Genomic DNA, 26,729 nt, shown 5'->3' on the forward strand with positions numbered 1-26,729 from the left:
CAGGGAGTCTTGTCCTCCATGTATGTAGTTTAACCATCAGGAGTCTGACCCTCCCTTGAACTTACTGCCCCCTTAGCTCCCTCTTCTTCAATGTTCTTTTCACAGATTCCATTGCTCCAGTTTTCTGGAATGCTAAGCACTACCTTCTCAGCTCAGCAGGACAGCCATTCTTTCCTTGGGAGGAAGCTTCCTATGCCATGGTTGGGAAATTGTATCCAAAAAGAGAGCTCAGATGATGGTGGAATCGACCTTGTGAATTTCTCCTCTCAGAAATCACAGTCTTAGACTGATAGTTGTACAATGCTAAAAATAGGTATTTTGTATCAGTTAGTTGTTATTTTCATTGGGACACTTAGGCTGGTATCAGATGTACTTATTAATATCTTAATAATGATAGAATTTATGAAAAACACAGCTTGTAATTTTCTTATATTGTCTGTTGAGCAAAGAAAAGTTGCTCAGTATTGATTGGTCTAAGAAGACCTAACTATATGAATTCTTTAATACAATGGAGTTGAGTATTATTTGGGAATTGATTCTAGAGTCCTTTTAAGTTGTAAGTTGCATATAGCCAAAATATTTTTTAAACTCCCTTAAACCACCCACCAGATATGTATATGGTTTTAAGTATAGCCCCACGTCATAATGTGCATATGTAAATTTATCATGTATATAATAATTTACAGGATTATATTTATAAAATATTCAAATGTTTCACTGTTTGAAGCACTTCAGCAGATTTATGGGAGATTCTAACTTGGTGGCTCTTTATGTTCATGGTCATCTTTCTTCTTAGAGACTAATTTTTAAAATAATGCAAAAAAAATGCAAATGCTGTTACACTATGGTTCTCAACTTTATTTTTAAAACAAAAGCCCTTGAGGTGCCTGGGTGGGTTACTCAGTTAATTGACTCTTTTTTTTTTTATTTTAAGATTTTATTTATTTATTTGACAGAGAGAGACACAGCGAGAGCAGGAACACAAGCAGGGGGAGTGGGAGAGGGCGAAGCAGGCCTCCCGCAGAGCGGGGAGCCCGATGTGGGACTCGATCCCAGGACCCTGGGATCAGACCTGAGCTGAAGGCAGACACTTAACAACTGAGCCACCCAGGCGCCCCAGTTAATTCACTCTTGATCTCAGCTCAGGTCTTGATCTCAGGATCATCAGTTCAAGCCCTGCATTGCACTCCCCAATGGGCATGGAGCCTACTTAAAAACAAAAGCAAAACAAAAAACCCCTTGATTATAATTAGGTCCTTAAGGATTTGGTATAACTATACTTGTTTGGACACTTTACTTTCCAGTGATCAGGACATTATTAAAATGTATACATCCGGGGCACCTGGGTGGCTCAGTCGTTGGGCGTCTGCCTTCGGCTCAGGTCATAATCCCAGGGTCCTGGGATCGAGCCCCGCATCGGCTCCCTGCTCCGCGGGAAGCCTGCTTCTCCCTCTCCCACTCCCCTGCTTGTGTTCCCTCTCTCACTGTGTTTCTCTCTGTCAAATAAATAAATAAAATCTTTAAAAAAAGATAAAAAAAAAATAAAATGTATACACCCTTTTGTTGGTTTTTTTTCTTATGTGAGTTAGTATTTTAGGGTTTAATTACATTAGTACATTTGTTCATTGAATAGAATGGCAGTTGCATTGCTGGCACATTATAGTTATTGTTATTGCTGCACAAGTATAAACTAAACTAAAAAAAATCTATTTGAGAGAGAGCGGGGGGAAGGGCAGATGGAGAGGGAGAGAGAATCTCAAGCAGATTCCAGGTTGAGTGTAGAACCTGACACAGGATGCGAGATCATGACCTGAAGGGAAACTAAGAGTCAGATGCTTAACCAACTAAGCCACCCAGGTGCCCCTAAATCAAATTTCTATAAGTTAAATGTTAGCAATTGGACTTTACTGAAATTGAAAATTATTTGGGTAGGTGAGATGGGATCAGACTGTGAAGTATCTTGAAAGCTATGTAGGAATTTAGAATGAGAAGTTGTATGGGGCACCTGAGTGGCTCAGTCGGTTAAGCATCTGCCTTCAGCTCAGGTCATGATCCCAGGGCTCTGGGATCGAGCCCCGCATTGGGCTCCCTGCTCAGCGGAGAGCCTGCTTCTCCCTCTCCTTGTCACTCTGCCTATCTGTGCTCTCTCTCTATCTCTCTGTCAAATAAATAAATAAAATCTTAAAAAAAAATAGAATAAGGAGAAATTGTAGTTCTTATAAAGTGGTGTGATCAAAATATGGTTTAAAACATTTAACAGAGTTACCCTAGGTCAGAGTTGGAGAGGGCAGAAGTTGAGTTAAAAAACTCATTTATAGTAAAGGTGAAATGAAATGTTAGCCAAAGTGATATTATTTTTTTTTCCCCACATTCATTAACAACTGATTATATTCCAGGCTTTGTGAGAATGAAAAAGTGCCAAATTGGGAAGAGATTTTAAAGAAACAGTTCATAGTATCAGTGTGCTAGAAATAGGAAAATTAACAAGGAAAAACGGAAAGGGAATGATACTGGGATTAGATTTGAAAATGTTGATGGTGTCATGGTGTCTCTTCATGTAAAATGTCTTTAATCCTCTCTGTAAATCCTGGAGTTGGTAAGGAAGCCAGTAATGTAGATTTTAGGGTACTTAGTGTAGAAGGGAGAATTAAAACTGGAAAAATTATTGAACTTTTAAGGTATAGAAAAACAGGGGAACAAAAGAGAAAAGAATGCCCACTTATTAGGAGAAAAAATAGGTGTAGTTATATATAGTTTCACTTGAGGAAGACAAGAAAACAAGTGATTTTTGGGATCATGATCCACAAAGGGACATATTCTCAACTTTAATTTTTGTTTCTACTGGTTTCTTACTTTTTCTAAGGTCATATGCATCCTTAAAAAAAAAAAATCTTACCTTAACTGTTCACCTCCTCTCCCATCCAGACTGCACTTCATATTGATATAAAGAGGAGGTGAGATAGTTGAAGTGCCAAGGGTTCTTTCCAGAAACTTGGCTGAAGGAAACCCTTCCTGCTTCAACTTTCTTATTCTTGCCAATATGAATTGTAGATAAATGTATACTTCTGGAAGACATTATTAAAGTGTGTTAGTTTTTTATATACATTATAGACATGTTTCTCTATCAGTAATACACATCTGCATTTTATTCCCCCTAAGTCTTTGTTTTGGAGTGTTTCAAACCTTTAGAAAAGTTTCAAGAATAATGAACACCAGTATACCCTTCACCTAGATTCAACAGTTGTTAACATCTTAACCACATTTCCTTTTTTTCTCTCTATATAATACATTTATGGATGTACATAAAATGCATTTTCCTGAACTGTGTGAGAGTTATTTGTAGACATTACACCACTTCATCACTACGTCTATTATCCTGTATCTCCTAAAAACAAGTGCATTCTCCTACATAACCATAGCTATCAAACACGGGAAGTTTAGCATTGATAGAATGCTAATATCTAATATATAGTCCATGTTTAGATTCCTCCCAATTATCATAAATCCTTTAAAACTTTTTTTTGATACCAGCTCTAACCAAGGATTACACATTGCTTTTAGAATTATATATTTTAATGTTCTTTCATTTAGATGAATTTCTCAGCCTTTTTTTTTTTTCATGATTTTGACATTTTTGAAGCATCCAGGTTAGTAATTTTGTAAAATTTCCCTCAGTTTAGGTTTGCCTGGCATTTCCACATGATTAATTTCAGGTTAAATATTTTGGCAGAAATATTACTTGGGTGATGTTGTGCACTGTTCAATACATTACCTCAGGAGACATAATGATGTCAGTTCTAGAACTGGTCATCTGGTTATCAAGATGTGAACCGTATTTCTTCATTGTAAAGATACCTTTTAGCCTTTGTAATTAATAAGTTATCTCTGGGGTGACAATTTGAAACTGCTCCCCAGCAGTCCTCACTCAATGTTTTAGCCTTTATTGATGATTTTTGCCTGACTATATTACTACTGTGGTGATTATATGATTGTAATTTTTTTATTTGTTCCTTTTATGTTAATTACTTTGCATTCTTCTGTAAAAAAACCTTTATTCTCCATTTTATTTATTTTTATTATTATTTTTTAAGATTTTATTCATTTAATTATCAAAGACACAGAGAGGGATCACAAGCAGGGGGAGTGGGAGAGGGAGAAGCAGCCTTCCTGCCGAGTAGGGAGCCCGAAGCGAGGCTGGATCCCAGGACCCTGGAATCACGACCTGAGCTGAAGGCAGACACTCAACGACCGAGCCACCCGGGTGCCCCTATTTGTTTATTATTAATTAATTAAATAACTTATTTATTTTTAGGGTCAGTATGGACTCTAGAATGGATTCCTTTTTTTTTTTTTTTTTTTTTTTAAGATTTTATTTATTTATTTGACAGAGAGAAAAACAGCCAGAGAGGGAACACAAGCAGGGGGAGTGGGAGAGGGAGAAGCAGGCTTGCAGCTGAGCAGGGAGCCCGATGCGGGGCTCGATCCCAGGACCCTGGGATCATGACCTGAGCCAAAGGCAGACGCTTAACGACTGAGCCACGCAGGAGCCCCAAATGGGTTCCTTTTCATTCCTGTCATTATTCTTTCTTAGAAAATATTTATTTATTTTAGAGAGAGCATGGGGGGAGGGGCAGAGGGAGTGAGAGAATCTCAAGTAGACTCCCCACTGAGTGCAGGGCCCTACTCAGGGCTTGATCCCATGACCCTGAGATCATGACCTGAGCCAAAACCAAGAGTCAGACGCTTAACCAACTGAGCCCCCCAGGCGCCCCTGTCATCATTCGTTTTGATGTTCAAAATATCTCAAATCTGGTCAGGTTAGAGCTCTCTCAGGTTGACTGGTGTACAACTGGTATGTCCCCATCTGTTTAGCGCTTTTCATACTTTATGACACAACAAGATGGTCTACTTGCCCCTCTCTTTTCTTGGATATCTTTTTTTTTTTATTGTAGATGTATGTATAAATATATATATATACATATATATGTATTTCACTGTTTTAACCATTTTTAAGTGTACAGTTTTTGCTTGTTTTTTGAATGTGATCTTCCCTGGTTCTGTCCTTAATCTCCTCTCTTATTACTTTATCTTGTATCATCTTGTCTATAAGTAAGAGAATCTACTCCCAGGTCTTTGTCATTAACTGTATGCTAATGACTTCCCAGTGCCTGTGGGTATCTAGCAATATATAACCAGTCTATTAGATTTTCCAGCCGTGTCTCTTGTTCCTCAGGTATCTCGTTTATGTTGTCTCCATTTCAAGAAATTAAAGGAACCTATCTCCTATATTTTTAAATTTAGGTTGGATACCTCAGGACATCAACTTCTAACTTCCAAAATGCAGTTTGTCACTAAGTCCTATCCATCCTTTCCTATCCATTCCTACTGCCTTACAATAGTTCTGGCCTGCATCATCTCTCCATGTGGTTTGTACAGTAGGTTCTTGGCTCTAGTTTATTTTCTTTTTAGCTTTCCTTTTGTCAGAGTAGTCTTCTTCCTTTCTTTCTCCTTTCTTCCTTTCTTCCTAGCAAGTAAGGGAATTTACTACTAGAAGTCCAAGAAGCAGTCCTTGCTTTCAGGCAAGTCTTTATCTGAAACTTAAGAGAATGATTTTGCATCTCTCTGCTCCCTAACTTTGGTGTACTTTCTTCTTTGTTAATTTCATTTTCAGTCAGGCTTTCTCCATTTGATTGCAATGATGGGTACAGTTTCAGGCTTACATTATTTTCAAAGTAAATGATCTCAAGGAAAATAATGTAATCCCTCAAATTTCTAAGGTATAGATTTGACCATTTGTATATTTTTCTTAATGCTAATCAGTGCTTCTTTACTCTCCCCTCCACAGTAATGTGCAAATCCTTGGCAAATAATAATTCATGGTTTGGCTCTCACATAGCTATCTTCATTGTGCCACTGCTTTCAGACTTAAATTTTATACTCCATCATTACCACATTGCATGTTTTGTTCCCTCTGCCTGCAGTATCATTTCATATGGTTTGCTTGCCAAACTCCTTTTCATCCTTTAGATTGCAAACCTAGTTCAGATATTATCCTCTCAGGAAATACTTCTTCGATAGCTTTTATTGTTATCTACTCCAGAAAAATACTCTTCTCTTCTACTCTTGTACCTCATATGTGCCTATTTTTAACTCTCACACTGAAATGTAATTCATGTATTTATAAGTATTTCTTATCCATTTGATTAAGACTCTTTGGCCCCGTTTTGAGCAAGGCAAGGTATAAGTTTATAAAAAAACAAAAATTAGATTTGAATGTACATTTAGTTGTGGTAGATTAATTCATGTGAGTCCTCCTGTTGAGAACTAGGAAAGTTGGTTTTAAAAAAAAAAAGTCTTTGTGAAGGCACAGTAGAGCTAACAATATTGTAAAGAATTGTGTGGTCAAAATCTGGAAGAAGGAAATCTAAAGAAGACTGGCATCAGTGTCTGCATATCCTTAGAGGCATCTGTCAGTTCCAGAAAAAGCAACTGAGAGGCAGAAAAGAGATTGAAAAAAAAATTCGTGGGGCTAGGGTGACAAAAATTGGAATTCAAAAACTGGAGGGAGGGGGACCTCTAATAAACCTTCCAGGCTTTGGGAACTCTAAAGGGGTACATTTTAGAAATTAGGGTGAACTGGAAAAGATCTGCTTTCAGTGGTCAGCTTCTATTGAGTCAACATTCTGATGCCCCTAGCCACTTAACTGAAGCAAACAAATCCTTTTGTGGAGGAAAATAGCATCCTAGGCCTCAAAAAAATTTTTTTTAAGATTTTATTTATTTATTTGACAGAGAGAGACAAAGCGAGAGAAGGAACACAAGCGGGAGAGGGAGAAACAGGCCTCCCGCTGAGCAGGGAGCCCGATGCGGGGCTTGATCCCAGGACACTGGGATCATGACCGGAGCCGAAGGCAGACGCTCAATGACTGAGCCACCCAGGCGCCCCAGGCCTCAAATTTTTAATAATAATCTCTGTCTCTCAGAACATAATCAGGCATATAAGAAGACAAGATGATGTGATAGGAAAAAAAAAAAAAAAAGAAATAGACCCATAGTGATTTTTTTTTTTATGATTTTATTTATTTGTCAGAGAGCATAAGCAGGGGGAGCGGCAGGCAGAGGGAAAAGCAGGCCTGCCACTGAGCAGGGAGCCTGATGCAGGACTCAATCCCAGGACCCCAGGATCATGACCTGAACCGAAGGCAGACCTTAACCGACTGAGCCACCTAGGCATCCCAACCCATAGAGATTCAGATAACAGAGTTATCAAACAGATTTTAAGTTAGCTATTGTTAATATGACTTAAAAAAAGAAAAAAAAAGGCAAAGGTGGAGAATTTTATCAGAGAACTAGAATCTTTAAAAAAGATCCAAATGGACATTCCAGAAATGAAAAGTGTAATAACTGAGCACAGTGAGTTGCCTTAACAGTAGATAAGTACAGCTGAATGTAGAATTACTAAACTATAAGATGGGACAAAAGATTCCAAAGTGAAACATGGAGCAAAAAAGGTGGATAATGGCAAGATTTCATTTTTTTTGATGGTTGCAATGATGTGGATGGAACCTAGAGGGTATTATGCTAAGCAAAATAAGTCAATCAGAGAAAGACAAGTATCATATCATCTCACTGATATGAGGAATTTGAGAAACAAGACAGAGGATCATAGGGGAAGGGAGGGAAAAATGAAACAAGATTAAACCAGAGAGGGAGACAAACCATAAGAGACTCTAAATCTCAGGAAACAAACAGGGTTGCTGGAGTGGAGGGGGCTGGGAGGGATGGGGTGGCTGGGTGATGGACACTGGGGAGGGTATATACTAGGGTGAGTGCTGTGAATTGTGTAAGACTGTGCCCCTGAAACAAATAATACATTATATGTTAATAAATTTTTTTTAAAAAGGTGGATAATACAGAAAATAGTATAAGACATAGGAGATATAGTCAGAAGGTCTAACATATACTTGGATTCTCAGAAGAGAGATGAGTGAGAGAATAAGGTACAAGTAATATTTGAAGAGATTATGGGTGGCATTTTACCAAAACTGATGAGGGGTGACTTAAGAAGTCCTAAGAACTCCAGAGAGTATAAATAAAAGAAAAACCACATCAAGGCCATCATCGTAAAACTGCTGAAAACAAATAATAAAAGCCAGAGAAAAAGGACAGATTACTTTAAAAGCTACAATTTTTTTAATCTTTTAAAAAGATTTTATTTATTTATTTTAGAGACAGCACAAGCCGGGGAAGGGCAGAGGGAGAGGGAGATCATCTCAAGCAGATTCTGCACTGAGTGCAGAGCCCGACACAGGGCTTAATCCCACAACCCTGAGATCAGGACCTGAGCTGAAACCGGAGTCAGACGTTTAACCGACTGAGCCACCCAGGCACCCCAGAGCTACACTTTTTTGTTGTTTTTTTTTTTTTTAAATAAGCCTTTCAGCTAATTTCTCAGCAGTAATAATGGAATCCAGGAGACAATGGGATGATATAATCACAGTACTGAAAGGGAACTAGTGTTCAGGAATAAAGATAAATAAATCATTGAATTGTGTACTTAAAATAGGCAAATTTTATGGTAAATGAGTCATATCTCAATGAATTTGTTTAAAAATGAAGGTAAAATAATTTTAGCCATGTGAAAATTGAATAAGTTTATTTTCAGCAGATCTGCTTTAAAGAAAATATTAAAGGGAGTTTTTTAGGCATAGGAGATACAGCCTTAAAAGATTTTGAAAATGATTTGAAAATGATTCCAGAAGGAAACTTGAAGAAATAGAAAAGAATGAAGAGCATTGTAAAGGGTAAATGTGTTTGTAGATTTGAATAAATATTGATAATAAACACAACAAAGCTGGTGTAGGTCTATTGATAAAGTGGATTTTTTTAAGGCAAAAAATTATTCAAGATAAAAAGGGACACTTTTTAAGTATAAAAGGTTTAGTTGCCACAGAAAATATAATACTTCTAAGTGTGTATGCATCTAATAACATGGCATCAAATTACATAAGACAAAAATTGACAGGCAACATTTATAATCGTAGTGGGAGATTTTGAAACACCTTATCAAGAAAGGTACAAGATTTAGCAAGAAGATAAAATCAGTAAGGATGTAGAAAATGCAAACAGTGCAGTTAAGAAACTGCTTAATTGACGTAATGAAATACTGCATCAACATCTGCAGAATACACATTTTTTTTGCACTTTGACCCTTATCTCCTACCATATGCAAAGATTCATTTCTACATATATTGTTATTCTAAATGTGAAAGGCAAAATAATAAAATTTCTAAAAGATGAGATACTATCTATATGATATTTGAGTAGGGAAAGGTGTGTGTGTGTGTTGCTTTTTGCTTTTATTCCCCAAAAGTTTGCTCCCCAAACTTTTAACAATAGAATATGTTAATTTCATAATCAGATGAAAAATTATAAAGGGAAGGTATATAGCATCTATAGAAAGGGGAAAGTTTTCCTTTTAAAAATTTTTATTTATTTTGAAATTTTTATTTAAATTCTAGTTAGTTAACATGCAGTGCAATATTGGTTTCAGGAGAATTCAGTGATTCATCACTTACATACAATACCCAGTGCTCATCACAAGTGCCTCCTTAATACCCATCACCCATCCAACCCATCCCCCAATCACCTCCTCCATCAACCCTCAGTTTGTTCACTATCATTAGGAGTCTCTGGTGGTTTGTTTCCCTCTCTCTTCTTCTTCTTTTTTTTTCTCCTTTTTCCCCCTTCTCCTATGTTCATCTGTTTTGTTTCTTAAATTCCACATATGAGTGAAATCCTATGATATTTGTCTTTCTCTGACTGACTTATTTTGTTTAGCATTCTACACTCTAGCTCCATCCATGTTGTTGCAAATATCAAGATTCCATTCTTTTTATGGCTGAGTAGTATATCGTATATATATTTACCATCTTTTCTTTATCCATTCATCACTTGAACGTTTGGGCTTTTTCCATAGTCTGGCTATTGTTGATAATGCTGCTATAAACATCGGGTTGCATGTACCCCTTCGAATCTGTATTTTTATATCCTTTGGGTAAATACCTAGTGCAATTGCTGGATCATAGGGTAGTTCTAAGTTTTACTTTTTGAGGAAACTTCATACTGTTTTCCAAAGTGGTTGTACCAGTTTGCATTCCCGGGAACAGTGCAAAGATTTCTTAAACAGGAAATTACACAATGAAGGAAATGACTTATAAAATGCATTACATTAAAAAGAACTTTTTTCACCAAAAGACACCATAAGAGAGTGAAAGGCAAGTTCCTTCTTCCACAGAGTGGAAGAATACATTTACATTTTATAAAGAACTCTCATAAATCAATAAGGGAAAGAAATCTATAGAAAAATGAGTAATGGAATTGGGAGCACCTGGGTGGCTCAGTCAGTAAAGTGTCTGCCTTCGGCTCAGGTCATGGTTCCAGGGTTCTGGGATGGACCCATGCCTTGGGCTCCCTGCTCATCGGGAAGCCTGCTTTTTCCTCTCCCCGTCCCCCCGCCCCCCCACTTGTCCTCTCTTGCTATCTTCCTCTCTCTTAAATAAATAAAATCTTTAAAAAAATGAGTAATAGAATTGAATAGTCACCTCACAAAAGAGGCTATCCAAATAAAATATATTAAATGTTTTTAGCAGTATTAGTAATCAGAAAGATGAAAATTAAACCATAATGTGATTACACATAGATCTACCAGAATGGCTGTATATTTAAAGTTTTGATTCTATTTTGAGATATAGAGTTCCGGGATGTTGGAAGTATAGTACAGAGAAGTCCAGTGTACCCTTCACATAGTTACCTCCAGATTTTATATCTTACATAATTGAAGCACAGCATTAAAACCAGAATATTGACATTTCTTACCACAAATGTATGTGTATAGTTTTTTTTTTTAATATTATTTATTTGAGAGAGAGAGACAGAGATAGAGAGAACACGAGCAGGGAGGAGAGGGAGAAGCAGGTTCCCCGCCAAGCAGAGAGCCTGCTACCGGGCTCGATCCCAGGACCCTGGGATCATGACCTGAGCTGAAGGCAGATGCTTAACCGACTGAGCCATCCAGGCGCGCCGTGTGTGTATAGTTTAATGTCATTTTATCACGTGTAGATTCATGTAACTACCATCACAGTCAAGACACTATTCATGTGCCTCCCCTTCACTGTTCCTAACCCCTGGTAACCACTAATCTGTTCTCCATCTCTATAATTTTGTCATTCTGGTAATGTTCTATAAGTAGAATGCGTAGAGCATGTGATCTTTTGAGATTGATATATTTTTTAAAGATTTTATTTATTTGACGAGAGAGAGAGAGAGAGCACAAGCAGGGGGAGCAGCAGAGGGAGAGGGAGAAGCAGGCTTCCTGCTGAGCAGGGAGCCTGACACAGGACTCCATCCCAGGATGACCTGAGCTGAAGCAGACGCTGAAATGACTGAGCCACCCAGGCACCCCAAGATTGATATTTTTTAATCATAATGCCCTTGAGGTCCATCCAAGTTGTTGTGTATATTCATAGTTTGGTCCTTTTTAGAATGACTACATATTTTTTAAACTGACAATACCAAGTGTTGGTGAGAATGTAGAACAATATGTACTGCTAGTGGGAACGTAAATAGGTACAACCACTGTGAAGAAGTATTTGGCTTTTTCTACTAAAGTTGAAGCATACCACCCTATTCAACAATTCCAGTTCTAGTAAACATTCAATAAAATGTGTTCTTTGGGGTGCCTGGGTACCTCAGTCACTTGAGCATCCTGACTCTTGGTTTTAGCTTGGGTCATGATCTCTGGGTCGTGAGATCAAGACCCACATCAGGCAATGGAGTGTGCTTGAGTTTCTCTCTCCCTCCCCGCCCCCCCGACTCTCTCTAAAATAAATACATAAAATCTTTAAAAATGTATATCTTTGTCAGCAAGAGAAGTGTTTTGTAAAAATATATTTATCACATTTTTTGTAATTGTAATCTGAAAAGGAATTGAATGCTTATCAAGAGTGTAATGGAGTTTTTAAAATTATGGTGTGACCATACAGTAGAATGCCATAGAGCAGGGATGAGGAAATCTTTTGTGTGAAGAGCTACATAGTAAATATTTTAGTCTTTATGGATCATACATTATGCCAACTACTCTGCAGTTGCAGCAATGAAGCAAACATGCTGTTAAGCAAATGGGTATGGTGGTGGTCCACTGAAACTATTTACAAAGACCTGTTTGGCCTTTGGGGGCTGTAGTTTGCCGACCTCTGCTGTAGTGTTACAAACTATAAAGGAGTCTCATGAAGATAATTGTGCATACAATAAACCATACATTATGATTACATTTTTATAAAGTTCAAACCCGGGCAAAATAAACCTGCAGTATTGAAGTCGGCTAATTGATTGTCTTTAGGGAGAGGAAGAGGGTAGTGACAAGAAGGGGCATGAAGTTACTTCTAGGGTGCTGGTAATATCTTTACTTGAATGGTGGTTACACAGGTTCGTTCCCATCAGGTTAGAACTATATTATTTATCTCTGGCATATGATAATCATAACAGTAATTTTTTTTTTTTTTTTTTTTTTTAGTAGGAATTGCTAATAAGATAAGGGACCGTGAGGAGTAATGACTGAATTAGCTTGAAGAGCTTATTGAAGACTTTTGGGAACGCAGTATTGGTATAGGTACAAAAGCTGAAGTAATCATTTTTTTTTTTAAGATTTTATTTATTTGACAGAGAGAGAGCGCTAGCAGGGGGAGCGGCAGGCAGAGGGAAAAGCAGACTTCCCGCTGAGCAGACAGCCCGATGCGGTGCTCGATCCCAACATCCCAGGATCATGACCTGAGCTGAAGGCAGACCCCTAACCAACTGAATCACCCAGGCACCCCTGAAGTAATCATTTAATGTATTTTCATGAAAACATGATAGATCCTAATTTAAAAGACTAGCAGGATCTAATGAATGGTGTGAGCTGACAATTATTTATGTTTGAAGGCAGAAGGGAAAGATTATTTGGTTAGCTGTTAAGAGCAAGGTACTATGACTGTTTTGTAATGATGATATTTAGTTTGGTCCATCTCACAGTTTTGTTATGTTTTTTACCTGCTAAAACCCTCTTTGGATGTTGTTCTGTAATGGGTCATGGACCCATTAGCACTGAGTGATATAGGTGTGATATAGGGTTTATTGGAGGAAACTTAACAAAAAGTAGTAGAGTGCAGGGAGTCTCTCAAACTCTTTTTTTATTTCACAGCTTAGGCCAGGCATGAATGGTCGTCATGCACCATGGCCAAATGACCTTACACTAGAGACTGGCCTCCACTCTGTAATCCTCTCTATATATGTAGGTTGGGGCAGAGAACATCTAAGTGACTATGTAACAGTTGTTAGAAAGGGGAAGCTTCAGCAGTCCATGAGGCAGGGATGCCTGTTCTTCCTTCGAGCTCAAAAAACTCAAACCCACTAAGCCTTCTTGCTGTTAACCTTATAAATAGGGTTTGGAAATGAGCCTCCAGGGCCATCTAGATTTATCATCACATGTTTCCCATTACTAGAAAATGAAGTGAAAACTTCTTGGCCTGGTATAAAGGTCTTCTAAGAGCTTTCTCCCATTTCCATATCAGGGCTTTTTGCCATTGATTCTACACAGATTTTCTCATTAACTTTATTATTTTCTAATAAATGGTTGCTTATTCCAAGCTTCTCATCTTTGCTTGCATTACCTGATTTGGAATGCTTTTCTCTTTCTCTAAATTTCTCATTCTTGTCCCATCTCTTCTGTGATGCCTCCCTGATGATCTCAATTCTTATACCAAATACTACAATTTTTCATATTCTGCCTAATACTATTAATTTTTATGTGTACCTTTCTTTTTTTCCATCTAACTTGTAAATTCCTTAAGAGTAGGGAACATACATTATTAGATTACTTTGTAACCTCTATAATACCCTAGTGGACTTGTGTGTAAATGCTCAACAAATAAGGAATGATTAGAATGTATGCTCTTATAATGTATTTTAATTATATAATATAAGATTTTGGGGTTCTCTGTGCCTCTTTTAGATTCTGACCATTAATTGTTAATAAGTATAATGCTAGATTATTAGGAAATTTTTTATTCTGTTGTAGTTAAACTCATTTTTTTGAGATTGGTAACAATTATTGTTTGCTGGTCACTCTACTAGCCAGTTTAGTAATTAGATTCCTCCATTCTACTTCAGCAAGAAGTTGAGAACTTTAAGAAGCTAAATCTCATTAGTAAAGAGCAGTTTGAAAACCTAACACCTGAACTTCCTTTTGAGCCAAACCAAGAAGTTCCTGTAACACCTTCACAGTCCAGGCAAGGTATGTAAATCTGCTTTTCTGTGTAATACTTTCTGAATAGTACAGTTCTAAATTGTCTTAAAAGTTTTCTTCTTTTCTATCTGTGGAAAACATTTAGGTATCTGGTAAAAGACTAGAATTTTAAAACTCAACTTTTATTTGTCCTTTGGTGAACTTCAAAACATTTTAGAGACTTGAAAGTACAGACTGTAAATTTGGTAAGTCAGCCTTATAGTATAATCCCACCTTACTCTTGGTGACTAGGCAGGTAATCACAAAGGTGATCTAGGAGTCATCTGTTGTAACACCAGATCATGCTCAAACCCAGATACTTACTGAAAAGCAAGTAGAATTGGTTGGTTCTTTATGTATCTCATTTGATTTTGAGATTGCTGGGAATGTTTCTCTTTTTGAAATGAAGAAAAATTTTCGCTGACTTGCTGATTCCTTAAAATATACCATTAACATCATTCTTTTGTCCTAAGGCTTTAGCTATTGTGAACATATAAATATATTTGGGAGATACATAAATTGAATCAGACATTTTCAGTCAAGTGTAAGGGATTTTGTTATAGTTTTTATGAAGGCAGGTTAAAGAAAAACTTTTAATTTGGAAAGCTTCAAGCATATGCCAAAATAAAACAAATTGTGTAATGTAATGAAACCCCAAAAAAGTACCCATTTGCTACTTAATTTCATAGCCAATTTTATTTCATCTCAGCTCCACTTATGGTCTTTACTCCCACTGGATAATTTTGAAGCAGACTTCTAATAATTATTATTAATATTTTTTCATTCCTATGTATTTTTGTATGTGTCTTTAAAAAGAACTCTCTTTTTTTTTTTTAAAGATTTTTTATTTATTTTTTGACAGAGAGAGACACAGCGAGAGAGGGAACACAAGCAGGGGGAGTGGGAGAGGGAGAAGCAGGCTTCCCGCGGAGCAGGGAGCCTGATGCAGGGCTTGATCCCAGGACCCTGGGATCATGACCTGAGCCGAAGGCAGATGCTTAACAACTGAGCCACCCAGCGCCCCTAAAAAGAACTCTTTTAAACACATAAATAACATATGCCATTATCACATCTAAAATTAATACTAATTCCTTAATATCAAATATCTAATTAGTGCTCACATTTCTTCAGTTATCATTTAAAAAAAATTGGGATCCATGTAAGTTTGAACATTTCAAGGTTGATTTGTCTCGTTTAATCTTTAGGTTCAAAGTAATTCTTTTCCTTGCAATTTATTGTTGAAGGAACTAGATTGTTGTTCTGTAGAATGTCTCACATTTTGGATTTTGCTGATTGCATCTCCATGGTTTCATTCAACCTGTTCTCTGGTCCTGAATTTTCTGTAACTGTTATTTTGATACAGAGGCTTGATCAGATTGAGGCTTAAATTTTTGCGAGAATATGTCATAGGTAATTATTGAATATTTTTACCGGGAGGCACATAATGCTCAATTGTCTCTCTCAGTGTGGCCTTAATAGCCATTGATAATAATTGCTTGGAGCTTTTATGTCACAGGGGCTGCAAAATGGTGATTATTCTGTTTTTATCATTGCTTCTTAAATTTAGTAGGATAGAATACTTCATAAAGAAAAATCCCCCTAATTGATTATTTGTTTATCCTGAGATAGAGTTCTTACGGAAAGAGAATAAGTGCTCAATTTTTTCTCTTTGTTTGCTAGTTTTCAAAGTAATGAGCTGGTTCCCTAACATCTTTCATTGATCACCAATGAGGTTTAGTTTTTTTGTTCATTTTAAATTATCATTATGGTTTCATAAATGCATTAGATGTGTTTTACTCTGTTGTAGTTAATTTTTTTAAAGATTTTATTTGAGAGAGAGGGAGAGAGCATGAAGGGAGGCCAGTGGGGAGGAACAGAGGGAGAGAGAGAGGCAGACTCCCCACTGAGCAGGGAGCCAACATGGGGCTTGATCCCAGGACTCTGAGATCATGACCTGAGCTGAAGGCAGACGCTTAACCGATTGAGCCACCCATGTGCCCCTATTGTAGTTATTCTTACTGATATACTTTTGCTGCTCGTCAGTTTATTGGCTTTTAGCTCCAAGTCCACCTTTCATTGCTTTCTTCTGTGATAATGGAGTTAGATTGCTAACTGTTTTGTTTGCCAACGGGAATGATGATAAGTTTTGTCAGTACTTGAATTCCTGCCAGTTGGTATTGTTTCTAGGCTTTTTTGATTATAAACTCATGTTGATATTTTCTGTTCAACTTTACGATTAAAGGTTTTAATTTTAATTTGTTTGATTTTGTATGTGTACTGCTTTTTACTTACATGAAAAAAAATCTTTTGTTCCTAACCACAGTAGCAGGATTATTTACTTGTTTATCCTTTGATAATAGTTTTAGGATTTAATATTAATAATACTAAATAATACTATTACTATGAATACTGAAAGGTAACTTCTTTTAAATTTCTTTAAACTTTTATTTTTTTATTTTTTAAAAAAATTTTTACTCAGCCACTATAAACTTTTACTTTTTAAAAATATTTTATTTATTTATTTGAGAGAGTGAATAAGAGAACACAAGCTTGGGGGAGGGGCAGAGAGAGAAGAAGAAGCAGGCTCCCTTCTGAGTAGGACGTTGGGATCATGACCTGAGCCAGAGGCAGACACCTAACTGACTGAGCCACCCAGGTGCACCTAAGTCTTTTCATTCACCTGGGTAAATACATAGGAGTGGGATTGCTGGGTCTTGTGGTAAGTGTATGTTTAAAAAACTGCCTGTTTTCCAAAGTTGCTGTGTCATTTTTCATTCCCACCAGCAAAGCATGATGGTTCCAGTTGCTCCATACCTCACCAGCACTTGGTACTGTTAGTTTAAAAAAAAATTGCCATTCTAATAGATACGTAGTAGTATCTCATTGTGACTAAAAGTGTTGAGTATCTTTTTGTGTGCTAATTTGACATCAGTATATTTGGTGAAGTATCTGCTCAAATCTTTTGATATATATTTTTTATTGAGTTTTCTTTTTTTTTAATTTTTATTTTTTTAAGATTTTATTTATTTATTTGACAGAGACACAGTGAGAGAGGGAACACAAGCAGGGGGAGTGGGAGAGGGAGCAGCAGGCTTCCCGTGGAGCAGGGAGCCGGATGTGGGGCTTGATCCCAGGACCCTGGGACCAGGACCTGAGCTGAAGGCAGATGCTTAACAACTGAGCCACCCAGGTGCCCTTGATTACTGTTTGCATGATATATAGTATATTTTTTCCCCATTCTTTTACTTTAACCTACCTATTTATTTTGTTATAGATAGCATATAGTTGGGTCATCTTTTTAAAAAAAACTCTTTTATTTGAGTATAGTTGACACACAGGTTACATTGGTTTCAGGTGTACAACATAGTGATTCAGTATCTCTGCATCATGCCATGTTTACCACATGTGTAGCTACCATCTGTCACCATACAGTGCTGTTACAATATCATTGACCATATTCCCTATGGTGTACCTTTTATTCCCGTGACTTACTCTATAACTGGAAGCCTGTATCTCCTGCTTCCCTTCCCTCATTTTTTCTTCACCCATTTTTCTCATCCTCCCAGCCCCCACCCCTCTGGCAATAGTCAGTTTGTTTTCTGTGTTTATAGGTCTGATTCTTCTTTTTGTTTGTCTGTTTATTCATTTGTTTTTTACATTCCACATATAAGTGAAATAATATGGTATTTGTCTTTCTCTATCTGACTTATTTCACTTAGCATAATATCCTCTAGTTCTTTCTACATTGTCACAAATGGCAAGATCTCATCCCTTTTTATGGCCAAGTAATACTCCATTGTGTGTGGTATATATACCACATCTTCTCCTTCCATTCATCTATGTGTGGACACTTAGTTTGCTTCCATATCTTAGCTGTTGTATATAATGCTGCAGTAAAACAAGGAGGGTGTGCATATATCTTTTCAAGTTAGGTTATATCCCTACACATAATGAATTCTTTTTCTCTAGCTTCTCTCAAGAATTTTTATTTGTCTTAAATTTTCAGCACCTAAGGGTTGATGTGTCTGGGCATGGGTTTATTTGGGTTTGTCCTTTATGAGGTTCTCTCAGTTTCTTAAATCTGTAATTTATGCCTTTAGCCAAACTTGAGAAGTTTTTTGCTATTATTTTTTCAAAAATTTTTAGCTCTGCACTTTTTCATCTCTTCTAGACTTTTGTTGTTGTCTTACAGATTCCCGAGACTTGATTAATTTTTTCCAATGGTTATTTCCTCTGTTCAGATTGGATAAATGCTGTTGATTCTGGCTACTTTTAAAAAAATTTAAATTCATTTAATTAGCATATAATGCATTATTTGTTTCCGGGATACAGGTCTGTGATTCATCAGTCTTGTATAATACCCAGTGCTCATTATAACACATACCCTCCCCGAATGTCCAGCACCCAATTATCCCATCCCTCCACCCGTCTCCCCTCCAGCAACCCTCAGTTTGTTTCCTGTGATTTAGAGTCACTTATGGTTTTTCTCTCTCTCTGGTTTTGTCTTGTTTCATTTTTCCTCTCTTCCCCTATGATTCTCTGCCTCGTTTCTTAAATTCCACATATGAGTGAGCTCATATGATACTTGTCTTTCTCTGATTGACTTATTCTGCGTAGCATAATACCTTCTAGTTCCATCCATGTCACTGCAAATGGCAAGATTTCATTATTTATGGCTGCATAATATTCGTGTGTGTGTGTGTGTGTGTGTGTGTGTGTGTACACACCACATCTTTATCCATTCATGGGTCGTTGAACATCTGGGCTCTTCCCATAGTTTGGCTATTGTGGACATTGCTGCTATAAACATTGGGGTGCAGGTGCCCCTTCAGATCACTACGTTTGTATCTTTCAGGTAAATACCCAGTAGTGCAATTGCTTGGTTAGAGGGTAGTTCTATTTTCAACTTTTTGAGGAACCTCCTTACTGTTTTCCAGAGTGACTGCACCAGCTTGCATTCCCATTCTGACTACTTTTAATATTTTCTCTCTATCCCTTGTTGTGAGCAATTTAATTATGATTGTCTTGGTATGATTTTCTTCATGTTCCCGGACGCCTTCTGCTTAGGTCATGATCCCGGGGTCGAGCAGGGGATCGAGCCCCACATCGGGCTCTCTGCTCCACGGGAAGCCTGCTTCTCCCTCTCCCACTCCCCCTGCTTGTGTTCCCTCTCTCGCTATGTCTCTCTCTGTCAAATAAATAAATAAAATCTTAAAAAAAAAAAAATTCATGTTCTTATACTTGAGGCTTTTGAATTTTTGGATCTTTTAATAAAATTTGGAAAAATTTCAGCCATTATTTTAAATTTAAATTAATTTTATACTTTATTGTATTATTATTATTATCTTAATATTTTATTCATTTATTTGAGAGAGAGCTTGATGAGAGAGCACACACAGAGGGAGAAGCAGTCTCCCCACTGAGCAGGGAGCCCTATGAGGGGTTCGATCCCAGGACCCTGGGATCATGACCTGAGCTGAAGGCAGACACTTAACCGACTGAGCCACCTAGGAACCCCAACATTTTACATTTTAAAAGCTTATTTTTTCTGTACTTCTTTCTGTTTCCTTTTCAATTACAAGACCTCAATCACATGTATATTAGGCTACTTGAAGTTGTTCTATATCTCACTAATGCTCTTTTTTTCCCCCCGGTTTCTTTTCTCTTTGTTTTGTTTGGATTATTTCTACTCCTATATCTTCATCAGTTTTTTCTTCTGCAGTGTCTAATATATTTTTATACCCATTCAGTGCATTTTTAATCTCAGCTTTTATGTTTTTCTTCTCTAGAAGTTTAGTTATTATTATCTTTATCTCTTTTTGATATGTTTATACTTTCCACTACCTTATTGAATACATGGAATATAGTTGTAATGACTTCTTTTGTAAGCAAAGTATAAATCCAGTATTTGGATTTATATCTAACTGCTCTCATACAGTGGACAGTACATGATGAGTCAAAACTGGCCTACCATGGTCTAATCTGGCCACACCTTTATTTACATGTAGTCTGTGGCTGTGTTACAATGGCAGGGTTGAGTAGTTTCAATAGGGACTTTATAACTTGAAAAGCCAAAAATATATACTGTCTTGCATTTATAGAAAACATTTGCTTGGAGCGCCTGGGTGGCTCAATCATTAAGCATCTGCCTTTGGCTCAGGTCATGATCCTAGGATCCTGGGATCCAGCCCCGCTATCGGGCTCCCTGCTTGGTGGGAAGCCTGCTTCTCCCTCTCCCACCCTCCCTGCTTGTGTTCCTGCTCTTGCTATCTCTCTCTCTATGTGTCAAATAAATATGTAAAATCTTTAAAAAAGAAAGAAAGAAAGAAAGAAAAAACATTTGGTTAGTCCTGCTTCAAAGGCATTTTATTTTTAAAAGAAACTAAATTTGCTAGTCCTCATGTAGCATGTTTTATTATCAGTCTTCATTGAACACCAACAGCATAATATTAAGTTTTGGTTTTATAAAGGCATTCCTATCTATAAAGACAGTGAAGACTAGGGACAAGGTTCATATGGTTCAGGTATGCAGCTGTTCCAAGATTTGATTTGGCAGTCATAAAATTTGGGAAATCTTAAGTAGAAGAATAGTTAGCATACCCCTTAGTCCCTTGGTTCTTTTTTTTTTTTTTAAGATTTTATTTATTTATTTGACAGAGAGAGAGACAGGGAGAGAGGGGACACAAGCAGGGGGAGTGGGAGAGGGAGAAGCAGGCTTCCTGCCGAGCAGGGAGCCCGATGCGGGGCTCGATCCCAGCACCCTGGGATCATGACCTGAGCTGAAGGCAGACACTTAACGACTGAGCCACCCAGGTACCCCAGTCCATTGGTTTTTAGACTTTAGCAAGTATCACATTCACCTGGAAGGCTTGTTAAAACAAATTATAGGACTCCATACCCAGAGTTTTTGGTTTAGTAAATGGAAGTGGGACCTGAGCATATACACTTCTAACAAGTTCCCATGTCATGCTGATGATGCTGGTTGGAACTACACTTTGAAAATCAGTACTTTAGCCTCGTTCTCTGAAATATCAGTCTTCTCTGATAAACCTGTAGCAGAAACTGTATGATATACAGTGACAATTGAGGTTCCCTGAAGAGTAGATGGCTTGGTCTTCTGTCTTGTTTTTTTATAGCTTTTTTTTGAGGTATGGTTTACATACCATAAAACTAACCCATTTGTGTACTGTTTCATGAGTTTCAGTGACTTTGTATAGTTATACAGGAGCACCAGAATTCAGTTTTAGAACAATTTATCATGCTAGAGAGTTCCCTCATGATCATTTACAGTCACTCTCAACACTCAACTGCAGTCTCTGAGGTTACCAGTGATCTGCTTTTTGTCTGTATATTTTTGCACTTCCTAGAAATTTCATATAAATGGAACCATATGATATGTTTTCATTTGTCTGGCTTTTTTCAACTAAAATATTTGAGATAAATCCATGTCGTTGCTTATATCGGTGCTTTGCTTCTTTTTATTGCTAAGTAGTATTCTATAGTATGGACTACTACATTTTGTTTATCCATTTGACAGTTGATATTTTTATTTTTTCTAGTTATTGTTATTATGAAAAATGCTATTTTGAACATTCTTGTACAAGAGATGCCCCATCATTTTGATTAAGAAGGTATAACATCCAAATGATATTCATATAGCATCCTAGGCTTATAGTTGATTAAAAAACAACTTTCATATATTCTTGTTCCCTAATTACTTATATTTCTAGTAAGAAAATTTTTATATCTACTATAAATATTTTATGTACTTGCAGTTATCTTGGTTTTTTTGATAATTTTTTCTCAAAATATTGTAAATTGGTATAGATGTGCTGTAAAAATTTTGTAAAATATTTCCTTTGAGATAACACTCTATAGGTCCTAGTCTTCACAAAATTGACATATCTGCTCTTATTGGTGGGTAAAATTTACACGTAAATAAATCTGGAATAAAATAAATAATAAAACTGAAATTTAATTTTTAATATGGAAATGTTCAGATAAAATCAAAAGTAGAGAGGACTGTTTGATGAACCCTATGTAATTATCTTACCTAATTTCAACAGTTGTTAATAGTTTGACATTCTATTTTCATCTGTACCTTGTTCCCCATAGGTTTCTGGTATTTCATGTTGAATCTCATTTCACTCAAATAAATATCATTTCTTCTGCAAGTACTTCATTGTATATCACAATGTGCAGTTTATGTTTGGTTTTCCCTGATGTTTGGTATATATCTTTTTCAAGTTGGTTGTGTGAATCAGGAACAAAGAAACATGCATTACATTTGATCATTAGGACAGTTAAGTTACTCTTAATCTGTAAGCATTCATCTTCTCTTATTTTTCCATCCCAATGACTCGTTGAAGAAACTGGTTAATTTGTCATAAGATTTATGATCCAGATTTACCTGTTTGTATCTTCCTTTCAATCAGTATGTCCCTTTATCTCCTCTATTCCCTATGAACTAGTATTTAGATGTAGAAGATTTAGTATATTCAAGATTTTTATTTCTCTGGTGGCAAGACTGTTTCTTAGAAGGAGCTGTTTACTTCCAATTATGTCATACAGTGTCTTTTAGGCTCTCTTTTTTTTTCTTTAAAGATTTTATTTATTTGACAGAGAGAGAGACAGCGAGAGAGGGAACACAAGCAGGGGGAGTGGGAGAGGGAGAAGCAGGCCTCCCGCGGAGCAGGGAGCCCGATGTGGGGCTTGATCCCAGGACCCTGGGACCATGACCCGAGCCGAAGGCAGACGCTTAACGACTGAGCCACCCAGGTGCCCTCTTTTAGGCTCTCTTTTGCTGCTGCTATGATTGATCATTGGATTTAAATGTTATTGGCCTGATCCATTCATCATAAAATTTCCCTTCAACTTTTTTTTCTCTAAAGACTTTTTTTTAGAACAGTTCTAGGGTCACAGAAAAATTAAGCATAAGATACAGAGATTTCCCATTTTCTCCCTGCCCTGAGCTTACATGATCATCACCCATCTGGTGAAGGATGCTGCTTCCTCATAGCAATAACCCACATCAGAGTGTGGGTTACAATTGATGAACCTACACCAACACATCATTATTACCCAAAGTCCATAGTTTACATTAGGGTTCACTCTTGGTGTTGTACGTTCTTTGGGTTTTGACAAATGTATAATGACATGTATCCATCACTATAGTATCATACAAAGTAAAAATCCTGTGTGTTTCACCTATTCACATTTCCCCCACCATATCTCCAACCCTTGGCAACCATTGATCTTTCTACTGTTTCATAGCTTTCCTTTCCCAGAATATTGAATAGTTGGAATCCTACAGTGTGTAGCCTTTTCACATTGGTTTCTCTCACTTAGTGATATGCATTTGAAGTTCATTCATGTCTTTTCATGGCTTGATAGCTCATATGTTTTTAACACTGCATAATATTCCATTGTCTGGATATACCATAATATGTCCATTCACCCACTGAAGGACATCTTCATTGGTCCCAAGTTTTGGCAGTTATGAATAAAGCTACCTAAACATCCATGTGCAAGTTTTTGTGTGGACATAAGTTTTTAGCTCCTTTGAATACGTACCAAAGAGGCTGATTCCTAGATCATATGGTAAGAGTATATTCAGTTTTATACAAAACTGCCAAACTGTCTTCCAAAGTGACTGGATCATTTTGCATTCCCACCACTAATGAATAAGAGATCTTGTTGCTCCATATCCTCACCAGCATTTGGTGTTGCCAGTGTTCTGGATTTTGGCCATACTCACAGGTATGTAGTGGTATTTGACTTTCATTTATATTTCCCTGATAACATGTGATGTGGAAAATCTTTGCCTGTGATTATTTGCCATATATATCACTTCTTCAGTGTATCTGTTGAGATTTTTTAGTTGGTTTGTTTGTTTGCTTATTGTTGAATTTTAAGAGTTCTATATATATTTTGGATAATAGTCCTTTATCAGATGTGTCTTTTGCAAGTATTTTCAGTCTGTGACTTATCTTATTTTCTTGACAGTGTCATTTGTGTATCAGATTTTTTGTTTTTTTTTTCATTTTAGTGAAGTCCAGTTTATCAGTTACTCCTTTCAGGGATCGTGTCTTTGATGTTGAATCTCCCTTCAACATTTTACTAAATGGTTTTAAGAGTTATTGATGAATATATTCCCTAGATTCTCTATTTCATTAGAGTTGCAAAATAGTCTTCTTTTTTTTTAGTCATCTTCTAATTCTATCATCCCTTCTGTGTTTCTTAATTAGAATTCTATAAAGAAGGATTTTTTTTTTTAAAGATTTTATTTATTTATTTGACAGAGAGAGGCACAGCAAGAGAGGGAACACAAGCAGGGGGAGTGGGAGAGGGAGAAGCAGGCTTCCTGCCGAGCAGGGAGTCCAACGTGGGGCTCGATCCCAGGACCCCAAGATCATGACCTGAGCCGAAGGCAGACGCTTAATGACTGAGCCACCCAGGCGCCCCAAGAAGGATATTCTTTTATCTACTCTTTTGTTACCCTGAAATTCAATTTTTCCAGGAAAGGAAGGATAAATGCTTGTTTCTTTCTATTCAGTTTATCAGTTTTTAGAACAATGAGTTTTGTGCCCTAGCAACCTACAAATGTGATTAAGTTTTAAGGTACCATTATGAATTCATAGAACTTACTTATTTGACATGTTTAATCAATTTGTCATTATTTTTAGTGGTCAGAGTACTTCAGTTTTGACTGGTGGGGTCCACTGAAGTTTGCTGCTGTATCCTCATGACCTATTCTAGTTTTTTTTTTTCTTTTTTCTTTTAGAGGACCAGATCAGTGGGAAATGGAATTTGGAAACTATAATCTGGATGTTAGGAAGCTTACTGTTATTGTTCCCAGATCTTTAAATATTTCTTTTACAGAGGTGCTGAATTTAACATATTTTTCAGTGTATGATCATAGTTTTATCCTTGTGATTGCATAACTTTTTGGTCCAAGGAAAATCTGTATTAACAGAATTCAGTCATCAGTCATTTGGTGTGTGTATGCTTTTTTATTAACGCTGTTGTAGGCAGTGGTATACAAAGAGAAGATTGTGGCCCTTGCTTTCAGGGAACCACTGGGACTTGTTCTTAGCATCTAATGGGATAATATATAAGAAAATAAATTTTAATTTAATAAATGAAACAGTAAATGGAGAAAATGCAAAGGTGGCACAGAAAAGAATTGATTAATTTTACTGGCAGAAGATGTTCAAGGAATGCTTCAAATTCCCAGGGAAAGTAAAATCTATGCTGGGTATTAAAGGAAGGATATGAGTTCAATTGGGTGTAAAAAGATAAGGGAAAGGGACTTTCAGAGAGAGGAAAAAGCACATGAAAAGATATCAAGCAAGAGAACAGGATCAAGTAGGTTACTATCTGGGGCATTAAAACTGAAGTGGTGAAAGACAATAGATGAGTCAAAATCAGTAAAGTCTTAGTATGCCATGATAAAGAGACTAGACTTCTTCCGGAGGCAAAAGGAAAACACTGACGGATTTTAAGTAGATGCATGAAATCACCTAATTTGCTCCTCAGAAAACCTTCTGATAACAGATTGGGAAGGGAAAGGGGAAGTTAGGGAAATTACGTAGTAGAATAGGTAAGTTCACTTTTTTTAAAAAAAAAATTTTATTGTTATGTTAATCCCCATACATTACATCATTAGTTTTAGATGTAGTGTTCCATGATTCATTGTTTGTGCATAACACCCAGTGCTCCATGGAGAACGTGCCCTCCTCAATACCCATCACCAGGCTAACCCATCCCCCCACCCCCTCCCCTCTAGAACCCTCAGTTTGTTTTTCAGAGTCCATAGTCTCTCATGGTTCGTCTCCCCCTCTGATTTCCCCGCCTTCATTCTTTCCCTCCTGCTATCTTCTTCTTCTTTTTTTTTTTTCTTAACATATATTGCATTATTTGTTTCAGAGGTACAGATCTGTGGTAAGTTCACTTTTGAGTTTACAACCTTGTGTTTAGAATAGTGCTTGGCATATAGTAGGCACTCAATAATATTTATTGAATGATGAACAAAAAGTTATTATATGAATCAAAAGAAATTGATAAGTCTGAAGAAAACCCATAGAAACAGAACCTACATTCTGCTTGCTTACTTATTAGTATCTTATTACCAAGATATTTTCACAAACTAATTAATTAATGAGCAAAACAACCCAATAGAAATATAGTCAGGATATGAATGGTAAGCTCATGATAGGGGAAATCTGAATGATGACTATACATATGAAAATAAGCTCAACTTCACTAGTAACCAAGGAAATACAAATACCATTTAAATCCCATGAGGTAGAAAAGAATTTAAACGTCTAAACAAAACCCAGTCTTAACCAGGGTATCAAATTGCTGAGACTTTTTCATGCTACTGGTGGGAGTATAAATTGGTGAA

At 36.8% G+C, this 26,729-nt stretch overlaps 1 protein-coding gene across 18 annotated transcripts in view; it reads left to right on the forward strand.

Moving 5' to 3' along the window:
* The window catches only part of LARP1B (La ribonucleoprotein 1B), a 129,995-nt gene that overhangs the window by 78,687 nt on the left and 24,579 nt on the right, over positions 1 to 26,729 (forward strand). For 13 of the 18 annotated variants that reach the window (XR_010409538.1, XR_010409542.1, XR_010409539.1 and 10 more), the window contains one exon: positions 14,209 to 14,332. The exons of 1 other annotated variant lie outside the window; for it this stretch is intronic. Coding sequence is in view for 11 of the 17 variants with exons in the window: in XM_064585040.1 (XP_064441110.1) it covers positions 14,209 to 14,332 (124 nt within the window). In the remaining 6 variants the exon portion in view is untranslated. Of the gene's footprint in view, positions 1 to 105; positions 3,383 to 12,574; positions 12,594 to 12,705; positions 12,880 to 14,208; positions 14,333 to 16,850; positions 16,877 to 26,729 lie in introns of those variants that run through there. 4 more of the 18 variants (XR_010409544.1, XM_064585042.1, XM_045880469.3 and 1 more) reach the window with 4 other exon arrangements.

The sequence above is a fragment of the Mirounga angustirostris genome, unplaced genomic scaffold, assembly GCF_029215605.1.
Source record: "Mirounga angustirostris isolate CCGP_5_RB_7025 unplaced genomic scaffold, mMirAng1.0.hap1 SCAF_2, whole genome shotgun sequence".
Taxonomy (NCBI): domain Eukaryota; kingdom Metazoa; phylum Chordata; class Mammalia; order Carnivora; family Phocidae; genus Mirounga; species Mirounga angustirostris.